This window comes from Callorhinchus milii, unplaced genomic scaffold, assembly GCF_018977255.1.
Source record: "Callorhinchus milii isolate IMCB2004 unplaced genomic scaffold, IMCB_Cmil_1.0 Scaffold5, whole genome shotgun sequence".
NCBI lineage: Eukaryota > Metazoa > Chordata > Chondrichthyes > Chimaeriformes > Callorhinchidae > Callorhinchus > Callorhinchus milii.
The window spans coordinates 18,380,583-18,397,128 of NW_024704746.1; the positions used below are offsets into that span (position 1 = coordinate 18,380,583).

Consider the following 16,546-nt stretch of genomic DNA (forward strand, 5'->3'; position numbering starts at 1 on the left):
TTTAACACCAAATATTAAAACTGCTAATGAACCATAAAAAAATATAAAGTAAGTGAACGCCTCACAATCAAACCCAAAAATCAGTGCATACAGAGTAGAGATCATTGAATCTGGCTGGAAAACAGAAAATGCTACTCCAACACATGATTCTGTCACGTACAGCATGGGAGAGGGTAAAGCAGGTCACAATGTTATTACATTCCAAAGTTAATAAAGTGTTATGGATGATGACTTGTCAATTGTTTTCTTCAGGTCAGCCATGTGTGGAAGATGCAGAACAAAGAAATATCAGACCGTTTATCATTATTAATATGAAACTCAAACAATTAAATATCCAGATATTTCAATCAGCTCTTTTGTACATTTTTTTTAAAATCAGTGAATGTCAAGTGCAGTTTGCAATTAAAAATACAGAGATCAGAGTGAACGGTATTTGTTGTTAAAAATTATTGGAAAGATACAAAGAATAGTGTGTCAGCAACGTACAGATCCCCAGCGCCTTGGGACGTCCTCCCGACGTGAAAGGCGCTCTATAAATTCAATCTTGTTGTTGTTGTATTTGTAATATAGGCGTCAGAGGCTGATTGTGTCATCTTCACAAAAAAAAGTAATAGCAGATTTAAGTGGAATAATAACAACAATATTACTGAGTGTAAGGTACTCTGCACCGTTTTGAAAACCAGTATGCTAACAAGATCAGAGGAGAGGTTCTTTTCAGAATACTCACTTTCCTAGTATAATAACAATGCAAACACTGAGAGTTTTGAAAATATTGGTAAATGCCAGTATCAGCCTTATAATTGTTTGATTCCGGCAAGCAAAAGATAACAAATAAGCTATCTTCTGCTCACAGAATTCAAACTCTAGTCAAAGTGAATATTCATGGCCACTGTGAAGGCCAGCAACGGATGGTGGGCTGCTCACTGGAAATTTAAAAAATTGGGGATTTTGAGCCGAGTCCGTCTAGGTCCGAATTCTGGATACCCATTGTCTGGTAACTGGGGGTTAACTGTATTCAGAAGGAAATCATTTGTTTATCAAATCTTGAATAATTTCTGTGGCAAAAATTTGTAATCCATAAAATAAATAATTTGGTAACCGGTTGCTAATTATTTACTGAACGTTATCATTCACTAAGTCCAGTAAATATTTCCCTGTATGCTCACTGCTTTCTAAGAACTGCTATCAAGAGAACGGATGGTAATACTTTCCCATACATTTGCCAATTTTTCCTCTGAACTGAGTGCAAAAAGGTCCACAAGAATGGCCCAGGGTTGATTCAATGCAGAATTTTCTCTCCCCCTGCAGTGAAGCTCGTTTGTCTTATTTGACTCTCAACTCTCCTTTAAATCCCACATCCACAGCTTTCCCTCATCGCCACATCATTGCTCTACCATTACCTCTCCCCTTGGGTTGCCAGAGACCCATATCTATGTGTTTAGCACATCCAGACTGGACTTCGCTAACTCTGTTCACCACACTTCCTACTTCTTCCCTCTACTTCCCAGCTCTTCCCTCCACAAACTGCAGACCATTCAGTCACAGAACTCTGCAGCTCATGTCCCCTATCACAACCATTTCTGCCCGGCTCCACTCGACTCCCCAACCCCCCCAGAGGATTGAGTCCAAGATCCTCACCTTTAAATCCCTTCACGGTCTTGCCCCATCTCACTGACCTTCTAAAACCCTACCAACCCACCTGCTTCATCTGCTCGGCGGGCACTAGCTTGCTTCACATCTCCCCATCGGCGGTAAGGCCTTCAGCCTTTGCTCTCTGGAACACCATCCCAGAGTCTCTTTGCCTCACCCCTTCGCTCGCCTCTTTCAAGATCCATCTCAATACCTTCCTCTTTGACTGCGTCTTCGATCATCTTCCCACACCCCACCCCACCGACCTTGGCCCCAACCCCAGTTTGGATGCATACCTTCAACTGTCTGTAAATGCCATATAAATCCAAATTGTTATTTTTGGCTTCTACATGTTGCCTCTCTGTAGTAGTATGGTGAAGAATGTACTTTGTAAACAGGAGAATTGTATCTGTAATCTATTAATTCATGGTGAGCACAGTGATCTTTCAATTACATCAGTCACGAGCATCTTTTTCAGACAATGGGAAAATTATTTAACACAAACAACGTGATGCTCTAATGAGAAGATAGTAAGATGAGGATTTTGGAAGAATTCATCTGAATCTCTCTTGTGATAAAGCATCTATCTTGATACCAAACAACAAGCAACAAATGTGATTGCTGAAAGCCTGAATAGACAGCTTTCTAAAGAACACAATAGGGTAAATTAACTGTGATTTTAGACCTTCAGTGCTTGAATTGCCCAGTGCCACTGAAACAGATGAAATCTCCAACTCACTTAGACTGGAACAGGGTAATAACTGTATCTAAATATTAAATTGAACTTTAAAAATAATTTGCCAGATGGACAACAAACATAGCTGCTCCAATCAGCCTAGAGACTGAGATAAGATTTGGCTGTAATCCTGCAGTATGACGATAAATATGCCAGCTGTTTCTGAGTGTCCAGGAAGCATTTCTCTGGCATGAAAACCAGTTCTGAAACTGTCTGGAACCCGACTCCTATGTAGGTGATATACTGACTAAATTTTCATTTTGAATTCTTCTATATTTACCAAAAGACGCAATAGTCTCAAAGGGGAGCCTGCCTGTTGTGCAGCTCTCTGGCTGCTTCTACTGAGTATGTTCTCATGTTTTCTAGGTAAGGGGTACAGCTGCAATCCCTTCAGACACAGGTATGCAGCTAATGCAGACAGACATTACATAAACCATTTTTGGGATGGGTAAAAGACGCTAGGACAGCATCATATGCTAGTACAATATACTTACCATCTTAGATATTTTGAAATGTTCTCCCAAGTGAGTTTTTTTATATGTGTGGTTCCTAGCCAAACTTTTGGATTACACTGCCTGAATGATTAAGGGTTGTACAGGCTTGAATTTCTCTTTTCCAAATCGAATATCCAGAATTCATCATGAACCCAGACATTTTCCAAGCACAAACAATAACAACTTGCATTTATATAGCGACTTCATGCGGGATAGTGTCCTGGAGTGCTGACAGTGGCGGAGTCTGACAGGGGTAGAGAGAGGGGGGAAGGTGACCGTAAGCATGGTGAAAAGGTAGGTCTTTAGGCAGGATTTGAAAGTGGGGAGGGAGGGGTACAAACTAGTACGAAGTTGTATTAAGAGAGTCTGTTCTAATATCTAAATAAAAACTACCTTATTACTATATTGCTATGTAGAGGTGGAGAAGAACCTGCCAAGTCGACCAAATTGCAAAATGATTTGAACTTTGAATAGACTTCACAGAAACAGAAGAGGTGCCATTTTGCATTTGTTTTGCTGAATTATGCTCCTGTGGCAATCTGTCTCCAAACATAATTGATAATTGACTAATTTTTTTGTAGATACCTTCTCTCAATCTACTGGTGGGGAGTGGGAAATTGCTAAGAACCTTGAGGAACTGTCAATGACATTTAAACAGCTGTAGTATGTAAGGCATCTTTAGTGTTTGCACACTGAAGTGTTTTACAAGTCACCAATGGAACCTAGTTTTGCTTTGTGGGTATAGCCATTTCCTATGAATTGGATTCACAAAGGTATCAGAGAGTAACCTTCATAAGTAGTTGGATTGATTTTTAATTCGCCATTTGTCAACTTGACAATTCTGTAAGTATGCCCTCTAAAATTTGAAGATCTTCTCAACTACAATAATATATTGTGTGTGCCTATTGAATAGTACTGCCTGGTGGTAGTTTTGGCTTATCCTATAAGGATTCTGCTTTTCATAAACTAGATTAAAACTTGAAACATTTCTCAATTGGCCTTAAAGCTATGAGAATGTTATTACTCAACCTAATAATGTAAGAATGTACAAATGAAGGTCATGCAATATTTCACTGTAGGGGAACCTGGAAACCATATATATTCATACTACTATTGGGAGTAGAATATTGACACAATCTATTTAACTACTGCAAAATGCATTGTATTTTACCACTTTAACCTGAAAACAAATTATATTCTTCTACTAAACCCCACAGTATTTCAGTTTACGCATCATCTGCTATGTAATCATCTTTTCCAATGTTTTCTATTAATGTTTAACATAGTTGTATTATCTACTTGCTCCCTACAGTATGAGTAGATATTTATTGGGTACACTGTAGGGATTTGTATTCACAACTTTTGTTTCAGCAATAAATATGCTGTACTATGCATGTTTGGAAGAACTAAATCAACTTACATGGAAAAGTCGCTTTACTCCTGGTGCCAGCCTCTCTGCCTTGATCACCCAGGTCACTGTTCTGGGGGAGTTAAGGACAAATACCAAAGGCTTTTGATGGACATCTACAGATGAAATAGGTCGCAAATTCAGGGTAACCTTTGGGGAAGAAATGAAAAGTAAAAAATTACTTTGAACCAAGTTTCAAAAATTCCAAACAGCAAACTGTACAACTTAAATCATTTTCTGCTATTTTCATCACTGATACCTTCACATACAATTAAAATTTTCCACAAGCAAACACTGTGCTTAAATGTTTAATCAGCCAAACGTTTTTTAAACTGTTTTTCATTTTTATTTGATCAATATGCTTAATAATTATACACTGTTATACATCCAACATTTCTTGTAGGGTTAATTATGCTTGAAATAAGATAATCTGTATTCAAAGCTACTAAAACATTTAGAAAATAAAAGCACATGCCTTTTAGCTATAGTTTTGTTTTCGTTCTGTACACCTTAGATTGATACAACACAAGAATTCTTTGTTCAAAACACTTTGGAGTAAATGAAGATCTCCTTTTTATACAGTATGGATCATATCATGATTTGTCTTGCTGAACAGCTTCCTGCTTTGCTAAACAGGAAAACTTCAGTAACATTCATACTCATACAGAGTCCTATATTAGCAGATTTCCAAAACATGCTCAACAAAGCAGCACATGAAAAACCCCTTCAGAAACTGGTGTCACTGAGTATCAAGGGAAAGGCATGGTCATGGATTCAAAACTGACTGATGGGAAGGAAGCTGAGGAAAGTTATTTGGTAGTTAGATCAAAATAAGTAGGGTACTTTAGGGGTCTGTTCAGAACCCCCTCCTGTTCCTTGCATAGATCCAAGGCTTCAAGGAATGACTGTAAATTTAATTTCTTACAAAAGTGAGCATTGTTTTCAATATAATCTTTATTTAATCTCTGAAATTCAGATTGTTTTAGTTATGTTTAGATAAAGTATGTAACCCTTAAGAGAATAAATGTAAAAAACTATATATAAACTCAAGATTACAGAAGACAATAATACAAAACAATTGGCACAGTAATACAAACCTTCCTGGCCTAAGTTAACCATATAAGTTTCTTTAATCCCCACCCAACACACACAAAAAAGTGATATTGATGTCTAATTGGAAATATCAAGGGAATCACGGTTTGAGTTTGATATGTTAAACTGAAAAAGAACAAATTCTTAAACGTATTTCCTTCTCTTTGGTTTCCCTGGTACTATACACCATCCTACAAACATGAGAATATGTCTGTGAGTTGTTCCCAAATCTCTGCCATGCTCTGGTGAATTGTTTGCCAATTGTTTTATAGGGAAACTTCTTGACTCCACTGACCGATTCCAGATGGCCTACTCAGCATGTGATGAACAAATGAGTGTACATCAATATACAGTTCTATATGGCAGGTGTCCTTAAAATATGTTCTTATTGTATAAAGCTACTTGTATATATTCACAATTAGTTGAATTATATATTAATTGACAAGTAACATTTTATGAATTTTATCTTGAAAATACAGTACTTATAAGCAAGTATATGCCATACACAGATGGCCAAGTACTATCGTACCAATTGCATTCAGACTCTGATGCTGTCAAGTTAACATACTGAAAACTCCTTACTACAGTGTTGGCTGTTGAGCACAGACTGCTCTGCTCTTCTGCTTTTAGATCTTTCCAAAGGGAACAGTCTGAAAAGACGCCATTCATCCAGACAGGATCTATCTCCCAGATAATGTTTCATTGCCAGTTAATTAGTATTTTATTTAGCAAATCAGAGTGCATTGCACACCACACATCGAGGCAGCATCCTGAGTCATTACTGTAGCACTCCCAGACCTATCAGACAATCTTTTACGGTTGTGTTTGAGAAGCAACATTGAAAATATTTCTGGTCATAATTTTACTAACAGTTGGATGAATTCCACTGTTAACTATATTTTCTGAGGAAGCAGAACTGCTGCAGATAGAAGAAAGAGTCGCCTTGCTATGGAGTGGGGATTAGGAAAGGAGAGATGTGGAAAGCTGACATGACAAAATAAAGTTATTCTAAAAATCTTTAATAATATTTAGTTTCTCATTTAATACAGAAAAAATGTGGCAGGAGTAACTTTATTTAATGTAGTAAATCCTAAAACACCAGATGTTACTGCTGTTTACGTATGGATTTAAGAGATTTTTTTCCTGAGATTTCCTACCAGGCTCAATTTACATCTTGTTTGTCTGCATCTACTCTGAAAATGGCAGGAAAATCAGAAGAAACGTTTCTGTCATGGCCCCATAATAGACATACTTGAAGTCAATAGGCCAAAGACAGCTGCACAAGTTTGTTTCCCAGGAGATGATGGTTTCATGGAAGGCTGAGGATTGCCACAGCAACCAGACTACAAAAACAACTCTCTCATTCAGGGTTCCAGATCCCTGTTAAAGCAATTTGTATTGTGTCACAGAACCAGAACAGAAATGTTGAAAAAGATCAAAGTAAACAAAGTCATTAAAATGTCATTTTAATTTTACCTTAGTTGAAATGTCACAACCTGAGAATTGGTTTGAAACAGATGAAAGCAAGTACTAGAGATTTCTGAGTCTGATTGAACAGTTTCCACTTTGAGGGTCCAGAAATAAACTCCTGATACATTATCTAAAACTACTAAAACTATTGCAAATTCATACTAATTGACTATGGCAAAAAAAATTCAGATTGATATTGTATTTCAACATTAGCTGTCTGCACTTCAACAGCTGTAGTTTGCTTAGGCAATTCTGGACAAATACTCATCAGAAATTATAGAGGCAAAATGTTTCGGCCATGTGAGAAAATTACAAAATATGGCACCTGAAGTCAATAAGGTACTTTAAAATGTGTATTGGAAATGCCAATATGTATTTTTCTAACAGTGAAAGTATCTTATAAGTTGCATTTCTCCTGTTAATATATTTAACATTAACAGATGATTAACTGACAGTAGGTGAAAAACGTCAATGGAAAATTGTATTTTACAAGTGCAGCATAGTGCTGGGTTGATGCTATCTCTGTACTGCCCAACAATGGTTTGACTCTAATATCAGATGACTGTACATTAGTGCAGTAGGCTGCCATTTCCATTCCCCACATCAACCATCTGTGAATTAGATTGTTAGCTTTGTGCCAAGTTACTGATGGCTCTTTTAAACTATGCAGTTGTGCTTGCTAAGATAAAATTGGACTAAACTCATTTGACTTTAAATCCTTACAACAGAACCGACAGTCTTTATGCAAAATCAGATTGTCATAAAAATGATCCAAGAATCAGATCATATGTTCCAATCTGCTCGCTGTCTCTTACCAGCCCTGAGTACTTTCAACTATTGTGGTTCACATACAAAGATCCATGCTCATTTGATAAGGCAACCCCTTCATTGTGTGCCAAACAAGTCATTATATTTAAGGAAAGATTATTCTGACCACCTTCTTCGCTATTCAAGTGACTATATTTATGAATCACCCAAGTCGGTAAAAATTCACATGCTGAATGACTCATTCTCTAAATCTAGATAAAACAATTTGTTTCCACAGGAAGCAAAAAAAAGCAAATACAGTAATTAATATTACACCAATGGGCAAAACCTGGTTACACAGAGCCACAGATTCAGACTTCCAGTGGAATACAATCGCACTGAGGGAGTTGCTACGATTGGACTCTGAAAACAAATAGGTCACTCTTGTGAACTTTCAGAACAAATTCTACATCATGTCAGTTTTGCACAAAGGGTCACATGGAGCCAAACGCTTCAGTCACTACAGAAATGAGAAACAAATATTTCACTACATCAGATAAGCATGGGGTAGAAAGGCTGACTTACACATCTGGTTGCAATTCCTCAAGCACACAGCCTAGTAAATAATGGGGGGAATGGGTGAAAAACAATATGCAGTTACATTAGATTTATCAAAAGTACAACCCAGAGGGACATACTTCCACAGGCATTGGTATTAAGAGGCATGGTTGCTGAAGTGGTAGTGGGCTAAATACATTCTCAGATGCAGCTCAAGGGCATGCATTTGTAAGTCAATCCCAAGTTATGCTAACCTTAAACAGATCACAGTGAGGTCACACAAAAAATTGTGTATGGTTCAGGGCACCCAATTTTCAAAAGTGTATCAATGTATTGGAGGGGGCTCAATGAGGAGCAACAATGATGATTTTAGACTTGGGTTTATGAAGTAAAATTTGCTCATTCACGAATAGGAGTCAGAAAGAAGTTTTGCATCCACTCAGGTTAAATAGTGTGCAATATTGTTGGTCTTTTGGGGTCAATGGAAAAAACAGACTTATTGGACCAAGTGGCCATTTCCTCTACGCAGTATGTCTGTAAACTACCAGATAACTGGAAAAGTAATTAGCTCTATTGGGCAAATATTAACCTGAGACTACATTGTGGGGGGGGGGGGGGGGAGGAGGCAAAAAAAAGAAGAGAACTGGTGAAAGTGAGAAGGACCCAATAGCATTCTACCATAGCAATAGAGAGAATGAAGCAGAACTGTCGATTGGTCCAGAAAACATTCTTACAACCTCAACTGATTGACTGCCAGCAATGAATAAACAAATGTACTTATTCTATAAACTAATTGGACTCACAGGCATTTTAAGGTTCTCAAAGTAAATCAGAAGTCCAGTCCCCCTGAAAACATTCTTTAACTATCTAGTGGCAAAAGTTTCATTACCAATTAACTGCTAATGTTACTTCCTTAAGTTCTTATCCAATATTTCCTCCCATGGGAAGGCTTTTTGAGCCAGCTTCTAGTAAATTTGTGTTACATGTCAAAAGTAAGGCTTGGTCTATGAATGAAATGACAGGCGAATGAACAGACAGGAAACAACTGGTTGGTTTCACTGAAAATGGGCGCCTAGAAATTGCAGGCCACAAGTAATACCCGTTTTGTGCTTAAAGACCGTGTACACTTTTAATTAGGGTTTGGGGAATCAAGCTTTAATATTTTTGCCAGTTGCTTGACTTGATATTTTTAGAATACATTTTGTTTTCTACTTTTTAAATAGAAAAAAATCAATTATAGTAATCAAATAATTCAGACTTTGGGTTAACAGTGAAGTGTAATGACTATGTATTTGACTACGTATTTTTAATGCTAAAATACCGTGTATCTATGGTGTCAATGGTTATTTTTATCAATTTTGAATAATTTTCAATTATAATTCTGATATCTATTGACATAAAAGCCTTCACTTTTAGGATTGCCATGGTTTACCAAAATAAAGAAAACTTGGGACAAAAGGGTATGGAATTGAACAAGCTATTGACTTGATGCCCAGCTCACCTCACCACAAGAACAAAATTCTCATGAGAGTTATAATGTCTGGTAAGTTTCCTCTATATTTTACTTTGTACTAAAGGTACAAAATCACTTCTACAAGAAGGGCCTCTCAAAAAACAGTCTCCAGGAAGATTGTGAAATTTTTCATGATGATTCTTTTTTGTAAATGATTTCAAGTTACAAAATGCAGAACTTATTCTATTTAATCAATAACAGTCCAAATCAATGGTTTGTTCTTTTCTACCGAGAATATACAGTTATTACAACTAAGTACTGCATATCAATGGGAAAGTTGTTACTCCTAAAAACACTTTTTTGTACCTGAAGTTCTGAAACAGTTTCTTTACTATTCTCGACTATTCAACTATTGATGTCACTTCCATAAAATCCTGTTCAATATTTCCTTCCATGGTAAGGCGTTTTGTGCCAATTTTTGTTAAATTAATTTTATATATCAAAAGTAAAGCTCAGCATGGTTATTGAGTAATATTATTTGGGTAGCAGAACTAGGCAAAAAGGCCACTTTAGAGAAGATATTACCTTGGAAAATAATTGAAATGAGATGTGCACAAAGTTGTCCTGCAACATTGTTGAATTTAATGTTATTCTAAAATGTGCTCTCTGCCTACATGTGAATACATAGACCTGAAACCAGAAAGGCACGCTGGGATCCAATTCTAAACAGAAATTGAATGCAAATCATTTCCGTTTGCTTCCTGAGTGGGTTTTGTCAATTTTCGGTTGGGCCACTAAACAAAGCAATGTGCAGAAGTAGGAGTTGGAATTTATATGGTTTGGCTTGTCCTATTTGAATTGTGCTTCTTGCTGAGAGTTTGCAGAAGGGCTTTACTGCTATTGTAGCCCACTATCTTGACCACTCTCAGCTGGGGCAGAAGGCATGGAATAATTTGTCATTTAAGCTTTAAACAAAAAACTGAATGCATTTTGTATATAATTTATTAAATATCTATTTAAGTACTGTATCTATTTAATTTAGATACATTAATATAAATTAGTCTAACTTGTAAGGTTCTGCACTATTCAGATTAAACCCATTTCATCAGTATATCCTCTAATTGAAGGATTTCATGTTCAAAGAGTTATAGTGCATGGTCATTCAATCTAAACAGAGATTAAGGCAATTTATGGACAGTATTAGAAAGGGTGATAGTAATATTTGAAAATCATGAAAATAGCAGATTATTAAACTGCTAATATACACACAGAGTTCTACTGTAAACGGATATTAATTTACCAAAGAGAAAATGAAAGGTCTAGTAGTCCTATACAAGTTTACAGAAGCATGTGAAAATATTGTTGGAAAAGATAACTCATTTAAAAAAAAGCTCCAAATTATGCAGAGTGAACTCCAATATACCCTTAAAACGTCTAGAAGACGTGAAAAGTGCTATATCAAATGCAAGGATTATTTATTTTATTATTATTAAAAGTAAAGGCATTTTGAGACAACTTTGGTGTGCTGCTTTTTGCCAAAGATTGAGCTTCACATAGTAAACATGATGACAAGCAGCTGTGTCTGGCCAACACATGACTATTTCCTCTACAAATGCAATGGTATCCTTGAAGGAGTTGCCAAACCATGTTAAATTCAGTGATTGGCACTTTGAAAACAAGTGCTCTAAAATTTCTCTCCAGAAAAAACAAATAGCATATTAGACTTGGCTGAATCAAAATATAAGGCACCTTCAGTCTAAATGGTAAACTATACTGTATAAACTTAAATATTTTGTGCTTTGGAAGGCTTAAAAAGAGGAACTCTTCAATTTCTGCTTCCAAATGAAGTTACCACAAATGTGTGACTTCTTTGGGTGGAGAACAAGCTCAATATTGTCCCAAAACTGACAAGCTAAATATACGGTATTTAAAGTAATGTTAATTGAAGAAGCAGCTCCTGTAGAAGCAGCAAAGAAATTAGTTGCATCACTTATAGTACAAAAGTTTTATTGCTGTACTATAAAACCACAAACCATTGTTGTCACAATAAACTCACTTACCCAATAAATGCAATGGTGCATTCCATTGCCATTTATATTTCTCTATTTTAAAAGAAGATTGTGAGTTTGACAAATTTGATTTTGTTATGAACACTTTGACTCCAAACCAATGAGATTCTAGACTATGACAATAATTTGAAAGGTGGTCAGGACACCTAACATTGTAGATCCAGAGATCACTCCTAGAGCTGAGTCGTCAAGAGAAAAGAAAAGTTATGACAGAACTGGGACCATGGTGATGATAGGTTTTCATCACTGCTGTTTGCTTCACCGGTATAGTTTATTATGGTGAGAAATTAAAGCCAGATGGTATGCATGATTCCTCATGCTTTTTGAAATCTGGCAATAAGGTGGGTTTCCTTTAGATAGACTTTTTTTTGTAAGATATTTAAAGTGGAAAATAGAGGCTGAATCATGCATGTAATTGACTATACTATGCTGCTTTTAATTTGGTTGGGAGAGTATTCTGTTAACTTCAGATTCAAATCCTGAAAAGTGCTACATTTAAACATAAAACAGAGATAACTAAGAATTATAGTGGATGCAAAACTAATATTTAACTCAGGAAGGCACATATGTGGAGCATGGTTGATGTTTAAGATAAGAGTTGTTCTGCTTTGTTTATAAATCCGAAGTTAAAGCAAAATCTGATCTCTCTACTGTGTTTACAATTCTCTGCTCTGTCCTGTCGCCAGCACCGGTTCTGCAGTTTCCTGTTCATTCTAAGGGAAGGAACACTACTAGTTTCCAAACTTTGTCATTACAATGGAGGGGCAAAGGCAACAGACAAGTGATGCCAAGTATCACAGCATTTTGCACTTAAGAAGAGAACCAGGTTAAAAGGTGACACAGCCAAATCTAGAATGCAATAGATAGTTCAGCTGCAGATGGTTTTGTTTAGTTATATATAATCAGAATTGCTGAATATGTCCTGCTAAATTCGGAGGAGAAATTAATTTTAATTATGCCCAAGGCAATTAAATCATGATATTTTAAGGCCACACAAGAATTGTATTTTGTAACATTTAGGAAAAATTATGATTTCAGCCTTTACATAGACTGCATTACAAAAAGTACCCCTGTGTAGACACTGTGAGTACAGTGTGAGTGATATGGGGCTTGAACCCACACCCTTTTGAATCGGGGGAAAAGTGCAACTAACTGAGCCAGGCTGACACACAATGGCATGTTAACAGCAGAAGCATTACTATTCCAAATCTGAGGCACATGCTGGTGCTGTAACATAATGGCATCGTGGTTGCAAGTGCTGACTTGAGAATTAAAGGAATGGAACCACTCCTCGATGTAACATAATGGCATCCATGTAGTCTTGTTGCTGTTAAACTCAGCGAGTAGAGCAAGTAATAATAATAATCCTTGCATTTTGATATAACGCTTTTCACGTCGGGAGGACGTCCCCAAGCGCTTCACAGAACACACTGTAAAGTGAATTGACTGTATATTTGTGGGCGAACGCGGCAGTCAGTTGCGCAAAGCAATGTCCCACAAACAGTCATATGGATTGAAAATGACCAATTTATTATTGTTTTGTTTTTTTGGAGGGATTATTATTAGGCTCTGTGTGGCGTAAGGAAACTTGCCCAAGGTTTCGCCCTGCCTGGAATTGAACTCAGGCCTCTCACTTGCAAAGCGAGTGCTCTAACCACTGAGCTACAGGACTCCACGTGATGATGTTTATCATGTGAACAATAGTTGCCTTGATTTTCCCTTAAGAAAGTAAGGGACTGCTAAAACAGAACGATTGCTACAAATTATGGTGGTTATTTTACCTTCATTCTTCTTCCAGATGTCCTTGTTTTCTTGTATATTAAAGGAGCCATCTATGAGTACAAGGCTGTCTCATTTTGGCTATACAATACATTCATCTTGATTAGCAACGTGTATCTCACCATCCTTCTTTGTAAATAGTATACCTTGACCATGTTTCTAACAAATCAACCAGCCAGCATTTGCTGTAAAGATTCTCACATTGAGCACTGTAGCAAACTATAATGTTCTCTGCACAACTATTTTTCTTGTTTATATAACACTGGAAACAGAGTTTTGCTTTAACCATGTCATTTGAAATGACCATGCGTTTATCATTGCATTAGTAATCAATCCCTCTCAGTGGGTGATTACATAATTAAGAGTACCTGTAACTGCTATCGACCTGTAGAGGTTGTGTAAAATGGAGTATAGTTCATGAACAGGCTTCTTAATCCAATTCTTTGCATTAAGAATTTTGCTGTAATGGCCAATACTCTAAAAGAATCTGATAGCATAAATAAAAATTAGAGCAACTGTATCCTTCCAATGCCTTCATTAGAAAAAGTCTGGCACGGACTAGTTGGGCCAAATGGTCTGATTCCACATTCTACGTAATCAGAAAGCAAAGGTATAACATGCACAATAAATACATGGCGCACTTATCTCTTTTAAAATCTGTTATTAGAAAAAGGAGTATTGCCTTACCTCTTCATGATGGCTGGCATCTACTCCAGTACTTCTTATTTTGTCATGGTGGTTAGGGTCTGCACTAGTGCTTTTTACATTGATGATGTGCACTTCTTGAGGATGTCCTCTTGTTCCTCCACTAGCACAACCAGATGACACAGTAAAGCTCTCCAGCAAAGCTTTGACTGGATGAGATTCACTTATTGGTGCAAGTACACAGTCACTTTCAGGTAGAGGACCTGCAAAATCATAATGCAACGAAATGAGTTTTTAAAAAGCCACAAAAGACTACAATTTCCTACATAAAATCACTAATAATAATCTTTACATTTGGTATAGCACTTTTCAAGGAGGAATGCATCAAAGTGCTTCACAGGAATTACTATAATGGGAGTGACTACATTTTCTCGGCAAGTATGGCAGATAATTTGCTGATTGACGTGCTGTGCATCCTAGCATGACAATTTTGTTTAATTTCAGATTTCTATCAATTTTTTTGTTATTTCTATAATATTAAATCTGTTTTGAGGATTTTGATGGCTGCAAAACAGATCAGTTAGTTAAAACAAGATTACAACAGAAAAGTATTATCCATCTTCCTGATTATCTGCATTCCCCGACTCTCACTCTTTTCCCAGACTCACAACCAAGTGATCTGGCTACAACAGTAAAATAGTGATAAAGACTGTGTTACTGAAGAATCCAAATACTGGGCTAAAGTGTGCAACAATGTATAACTTTGTAAAAGATTCTATCATGAACAGACGCCTAAGAAACAACAACAATCTGCATTTATATAAAACTCTTCATGCAGGGTAGCGTCTTGGCGTGCGTAAAGAAAAACATTTGATGCTACTTGATTGAGTCCTGTTTTTAAAAAGACAAACAAGATTGTAAGTGCTTTGGAACTTTATTGGAAGATATAGGAATAAATGCTGACTAGTATGAAAACATACTCTGAGGGTACAATGCTGCTGGAGCCAGAGTGAGTTGGAGAGGGGGGAGGAGGTGAAAGAAATATTCTGGGGAGAAGGAATAGACATAACAATTCTGGAGATTTTGCTTGATTAGCTTTGTGATCTGTTAGTATCTGACAGAACAAAAGAAAGACAACAAAATGGGCGTTGCTCCTCAGACCCTTCCTCTCAAGAACCATTTAATACAGCCCAGCCCTTTAACTTCTCTCTGCATTTTCACTATTGAAATCAAGACAATCACCATATCCTACGCACAATTTTATCAATGATTTAAAAGCTCTGGAACACCTTACCTAGTCCAGGCTTCCTCTTACAACCTACAGGCTCTTAGAATCAAAGTTTGCAATCAATGACCACTGCACCTCTCATTTTCTTTCTCTCTTACTTTTTTCAACCTCTTTTGTTTCAGGCCTTTTGTCTAAGGTTTGCTACAGAGCAAACAATTAAATCTGCTGATTATACTGTATTACTGAACCAACCCTAACCCTAACCTTCATTTTCTATTTTTGCATTATTAATAATACCTCCAAAACAAATCAATAATAAATTGGTAATTTTCAATCCACGACTGTTTGTGGGACACTGCTGTACGCAATTGGCTGCCGCGTTTCGCCCACAAATATACGGTCAATTTACTTTACAGTATATTCTGTGAAGCGCTTTGTGACGTCTAGAACATGTGAAAAGCGCTATATCAAATGCAAAGATTATTATTATGTTTTTACTCCCCATTAATTGCTGTGATATTAGTTGAGACTTACTACTTTTACTGAGCTTCATATTTGAAAAATGAAGCATAAAATGATTGATGTCTGGCATCTGTGTAGGATATTCCATGATCAACATAAACCACATAAGCATGGCTGATTTGATCGCTTTCACTGCAGCACAAAAAATTTGGTTAGTGGAAATAACTTTGTGTCAACAGGAAACACCCTGCTCAGCATACTAAACTGCCCATCTAAGCAACAAAAAAAATTGCAAAGCAGCATGAAGATATCTGCAAAAAGTGTCTTAAACTCTCTGAATTAGAAAGTTTAATTGTATATAATAATAATCCTTGCATTTGATATAGTACCTTATCACATCTTTGAGATGTCTCAAAGATAAAAAGTTTGCATATGTTGCATACTACTGCACAAATGGAATGAGTCATAAACTGAACTTAAATCATGTTTAAGTTTTTTTTGCAAATGTATTTTTTAAATTAAGAATCTATGAGACTGAGAAGCAAATTGGATTAGAAATATGTCCTTTGTTCTCAGACATTTGAATTTGAATCAACCCTAGACTTTTTCTGATAGCAGGAAAAGTGAAAACATCTTGCCCAATTTCAATCCAGTTCCTAATGGCAATAATCCACAAAACATAACTAACTATAATTTTGAATCAATCAGAAATCTAATTAGATAAACATTTTATTTATTTTCGCAAGTTAATTTTGTAGAAACAATTTGTTTGATTG

The 16,546-nt window shown here is 36.4% G+C and overlaps 1 protein-coding gene across 3 annotated transcripts in view; it reads right to left on the reverse strand.

Moving 5' to 3' along the window:
- The window catches only part of tgfbr3 (transforming growth factor, beta receptor III), a 60,551-nt gene that overhangs the window by 26,779 nt on the left and 17,226 nt on the right, over nucleotides 1-16,546 (reverse strand). For all 3 annotated transcript variants that reach the window (XM_007887166.2, XM_007887167.2, XM_007887165.2), the window contains exons 3-4: nucleotides 14,123-14,343; nucleotides 4,280-4,417 (exon numbers count right to left, since the gene is read on the reverse strand). In XM_007887166.2, the coding sequence (XP_007885357.1) occupies nucleotides 4,280-4,417; nucleotides 14,123-14,343 (359 nt within the window). The remainder of the gene's footprint in view (nucleotides 1-4,279; nucleotides 4,418-14,122; nucleotides 14,344-16,546) is intronic.